Raw genomic sequence first — 5,132 nt, 5'->3', positions numbered from 1 at the left:
GCGCGCCCTCCCGGGCGCCCGCCAGCACCTGGGGGCCGCGCTGGCCAGCGCCAGCGTGGTGGTGAAGGCGCTGTGCGCGGCGGTGCTGCTCCTCTACCTGCTGTCCTTCGCCGTGGACACGGGCTGCCTGGCCGTCACCCCGGGCTACCTCTTCCCGCCCAACTTCTGGGTCTGGACCCTGGCCACCCACGGGCTGATGGAGCAGCACGCGTGGGACGTGGCCATCAGCCTGGCCACCGTGGTGGCGGCGGGGCGTCTGCTGGAGCCGCTCTGGGGCGCTCTGGAGCTGCTGATTTTCTTCTCGGTGGTGAATGTGTCTGTGGGGCTCCTGGGGGCCTTCGCCTACCTCCTCACCTACATGGCTTCGTTCAACTTGGTCTACCTGTTCACCGTCCGCATCCACGGCGCGCTGGGCTTCCTGGCGGGGGTCCTGGTGGCGCTCAAGCAGACCATGGGAGACTGCGTGGTCCTGCGGGTGCCCCAGGTGCGCGTGAGCGTGGTGCCCATGCTGCTGCTGGCGCTGCTGCTCCTGCTGCGGCTGGCCACGCTGCTCCAGAGCCCCGCTCTGGCTTCTTACGGTTTTGGGCTGCTCTCCAGCTGGGTTTACCTTCGCTTCTACCAGCGCCATAGCCGGGGCCGAGGGGACATGGCTGACCACTTCGCTTTCGCCACCTTCTTCCCGGAGATCCTGCAGCCGGTGGTGGGGCTGCTGGCGAACGTGGTGCACGGCCTCCTGGTGAAGGTGAAGCTGTGCCAGAAGACGGTAAAGCGCTACGATGTGGGAGCCCCGTCTTCCATCACCATCAGCCTGCCAGGCACAGACCCTCAAGACGCTGAGCGGCGAAGGTACCGTGAAATCTCCCAGAATCTTAGCGAGCTAGGAGCGTTTGGCGAATCACATGCCAGCCTCGAGGCGGTCGCTGCCCATGGGCTGGTGACCTGTAGTTGCTGGGCGGGTTGAGAGAGAGAAGATCCGGTTTTTGATCCGGAGAAACTCGGCATGCAGGTGTCAGGGTTCACTCTAGCCACTTCACGAGCCTCAGGCAATGCTGAATTCCCTTTGTGCTGTGCAAGGGGCTACTGGAGGTCTGCCACTCCCTGCCTTGCTTCAGAATCCCCAGATCCTGCACGCCGGGCCTGGGATCCAGAAACAACTTGTTGACCCTTTCTGCCCGGTGAAGAGGCTACGGGGAAGGATGACTGGGGTCCTTAAAAGGACCTGAGCTGGGCACTGTAGTACACACCTGTAACCCCGATTACTTGGGAAGCTGAGCTGAAGGATCACAAGTCTGAGGCCAGCCCAGGAAACTTGGGGGGACCTTGTCTCGAAAGTGGGGGAAGGGAAGCGTAGCTCAGTCACACAGTGCGAGCGAAACGTGCAAGGTTGTGGAGTCAACCCCCAGCACTACAAGAAATTAATTTTTAAAATGTAGGGCCAGCCATGGTGGTAGATGCCTGTAATCCCAGCACTCAGGAGGCTAAGGAAGGATAGTGGCAAGTTGGATACCAGCCTGGGCTACATACTGAAACCTGTCTCTAAATAAATAAATAAATAAAATACAGCACTCGGGAGGCTGAGACAGGAGAACTGCTGCAAGCTTGAGGCCAGGCTGGGCTACAAAGTGAGCTCAAGGCCAGCCTGAACTGCGTAGTGAGACCCTGTCTCAAAAAGACAAATAAATAAATAAATAAAATTAAATAATAACAAAAATGAAAATGTAAACAAGGCTAAGGATGTAGCTCATTGATACAGCACTTGCCCTGGGTTCAGTCTCTGGTACAAAGAAGAAAGGTGATGTGGGCCACCCTAGTTTCCAAGTGCTGGACTGTTCTCTCTTCCTGCGCCTTACTTCTCTGCCACTTACTTCAGGAAGCTCGGGAGATTACCATGTTCACCACCCCCCTTAGCAGGCATGTGTCCCCACACCCTAGGCACAGGCTTGCTACATGATCCCACCACCAAGGCTTGACCACACCAAAAAATGGAGGTATTTGCATTATCTATAAACCAAGCCATTTGCAGCACCAGGAATCCCAACTGAATTATTCACTGGATACACTTTGCCCAAGGCAGGAGAGCTCTTTTTAATTCACTTCTTACTCTCCCCTATCTTTGGATTCCTCAGAGTCGTCACCGTTTCCACAAAGTCCACAACTCCATCATTCTCAATATTATTCTTTTTGTTTTTGTTTTCTTTTTTTGAGACAAGGTCTTACTATGTACCCCAGGCTGGCCTCAAACTCAGGGCAATCCTCCTGCTTCAGCCTCCCGAGTGCTGGGACTACAGGCTGTGCCACCACGCCTAGCTTGAGAGGTTTTATTTTGGGTATCTGTTTTGTTTTGTTTTGAGACAGGGTCTCACTTTATAGGTCAGGCTGGCCCCAAACTCAAAGTCCTTCTGCCTCTCAGCCTCCTGAGTACTGGGATTATAGACATGCACCACCACACCTGGTGTACTGAGTTTTTTGAGACAACCTGGTACAAGCTTTTTCCTTTTGCATTTGTCAAAGGCCCTTGCTTTCTCTCATTTGTGAAATGGGCTCAGGCAGGAAGCTTTCTGAATTCAGCAGCAGAGTGACTCCTGAGCACTCTCCCACGGGGCTGTGCAGCATGGGGGCAGAATGCATCCCTTCCTTGAAAGTGTCAAGATCGGTGGGCCCCGGGGATATGTGTGGAGAAGCACTGGCAGCTTACTTCAGGGTCTGTTTCTGGGCCCTACAGCTTGGCTCTCTGGGTGATAAGTCCTAAAGACAGCGGTCTGTTTGGATATTACCCAGCAGAGGAGATGGGGCCGGGAGGGCTGGGCCTGGGAGGAACTGAGGGGCCTTTGGAGCTGCTCTGGTGGGAATGGGCCAGTGGTGGCGGCCCCTCCTCCTGTGAGAGGTCTTAGATTGTTAGGGTTGACTGGACATTCACAAAACACCGGGTCAAAGAAAATGAGCAGAGGCAGGGAGGGGCGAGGCGGGAGCAAGGGGTAGGTTACCTGCATTTCACTCCTCCTGTTCGCTGTCTGGCTGCAGGCCCCGCCCACACCTAAGGGCCCCTAGTGGAAGGCAGTATTCCCATCTGTCCCTTTGACCCGTGAGAAAGTGACTAGCACGGCACTGTCCCTCTGCCTCGGCCAGCTTTAGACAGAACTGGCAAACGCATCTCTGGGATGGAAGCCTTGGCAGCAAGAAGAAAGAATTGTGCTGTCAGTGCCAACTTGCCGTATGCCAGGGTGGGGGGCAGGGGAAAGCATGCTGGGCTTTCCGGGTCCGTGGCCTTGTTGCCTCTTCTGCCTTAGTCTGTGCCATGGTGATTTTGGTTCTCTCGTAGAACCTGGAACGCTATCCAGGCTGTCCCCATCCTGGTGGCACAGGAAGGATGAGGCGTCAGGCGTCCACAGTGAGCACTGTTAGACGTTTACCCGGCAGCGTGGTCACTCTGCTTTCTGGTAGGCCAGGGTACCAAGCACATGGACATACCTGCTAGTGGACTTTCCCACCTCCCCGCAGAGTGGCACCTCCAGGTGCCTGCCCCAGGGAAACACCAGGCTCTGGCCCAGGCCCACCGCTGTGAGCTGTTTCTCCCTACCAGGGTTCTGCTAAGTACCTTTGCTAACACAGGTCTTCGCAAATGTGAGGAATCTTACAAGAGAGAAGGTTTCTTTTTTTTTTTTCTCCTGTCTTTTTGAGACAGGGTCTCACTGTGCAGTTCAGGCTGGCCTTGTGCTCACTTTGTAGCCCAGTCTGGCCTCGAACTTGCCGTAATCCTCCTGCCTCAGCCTCCCGAGTGCTGAGATTATAGGCGTGACCCACCATGCCAGGGAAGAGAAGGTTTCGGAGTTAAGGGGGTAAACTGACGCAAGCTGGCCTGCCTCCTGGGCTGAGTGCAGAGGGAGTGCTAAGTGCCACTTTTTCTCAAAAGACCCTTTCCAAGACGTCTGAGATGACCCTAAGCAGGAGAAGGAATTACCTTCTTCTTGGATGTGACACCAGTGCCTAGGCAGGAGCCAGTTTACCCACCTACCCTGGAGCACTAGATCCACCGCCCTGAGACAACAAACCCAGAGCCATTTCTCATGCCCAGCCTAGTGGGCCTGGCAAACAGCCAGCTGGCCTTTGCAGCCTGCAAGTGCCCCAGCTATGAGGAGAAAACTACAGCCTTGGAGTCCTCGTTCTGACAGCAGAGTGGGCCCCAGCCCAGTCTCGGGGGAGTACTGGGACCTCACGGGAAAGGGCAGCATGGGACTCCGGGAGAGACTTTCGTGCGTGGTAGGGGGAGGCAGCTACGGGTGAAGGGCGCAGGGTGTGGGCAGGCCCGAACCGAGTGACCTGTCCCTCCTTCTCTGGCTCTAGGCAACTGGCCCTGAAGGCCCTGAACGAGCGGCTGAAGAGAGTGGAGGACCAGTCTGTCTGGCCCAGCATGGATGACGATGAAGAGGAGGCTGGGGCCAAGGTGGACAGCCCCCTGCCCTCAGAAAAAGCTCCTACCCCTGCCGGGAAGGAGGCTGCCCCCGAATCCAGTCTCATCACCTTTGAGGCAGCTCCCCCCGCGCTGTAACTCCAGACCACCTGCGTGCAGCACCTCCTCTCCCGAGCCCCCTTGATGCGTCTCAGCTCCTCCAGGGCACGACCACTCTGAGGAGAGGCAGCAAGGCCTTCGGGGGCTTTCAGGGCCTTCTGCTGCGTTCTGCCAACACTACCAAGCACCCTTGCTGCCTGGTTCCAACTCCAGACAACCACTCGGTCAGGCCTGGGGCCTCTGAGGCACAGCCAGTGCAGGACCCCGTCTGAGGTAAGACTGTACCTCAGGAGGCAGCCCTGAGCAAGTGGCTGCAGGGACACTGGCGCCACAGCTCCCGGCCCAGCCCTCGCGTCTGAAACTGGTTGCCAAGAACGCTGAGCCAAGGCAAGGATTTACATTTGCCAAAAACGTTAGGGAGGCCCGGCCAGTGCAGGAGTCGGTGCGAAGCTGCACGCCCCTGCTCACCCCCGGAGACTGAGCTTGTCGGGATGTCTTGTTTCCCTCTGCTGTGCCCGTGACTGCCTCTGGGCCGGAAGAGCCACAGTTCCCAGGTATTTTCTACAGGACCACTTGAGCGGGCAGCCACGCCCAGCCTTGGAGTATCAATAAAGCATTTCTTTGA

At 56.9% G+C, this 5,132-nt stretch overlaps 1 protein-coding gene across 1 annotated transcript in view; it reads left to right on the top strand.

Annotated features, from left to right (window-relative positions):
• Nucleotides 1–5,132, top strand: part of Tmem115 (transmembrane protein 115) — a gene marked incomplete in the record, with an annotated part of 5,615 nt that extends 483 nt beyond the window's left edge. The window contains 2 exon segments of the mRNA XM_005410369.2: nt 1–846; nt 4,342–5,132. Coding sequence (XP_005410426.2) covers nt 1–846; nt 4,342–4,546 — 1,051 coding nt within the window.

This window comes from Chinchilla lanigera, unplaced genomic scaffold, assembly GCF_000276665.1.
Source record: "Chinchilla lanigera isolate Chin_1 unplaced genomic scaffold, ChiLan1.0 scaffold00131, whole genome shotgun sequence".
Classification (NCBI taxonomy): domain Eukaryota; kingdom Metazoa; phylum Chordata; class Mammalia; order Rodentia; family Chinchillidae; genus Chinchilla; species Chinchilla lanigera.
This window is presented reverse-complemented; position numbering and strand designations above follow the sequence as displayed.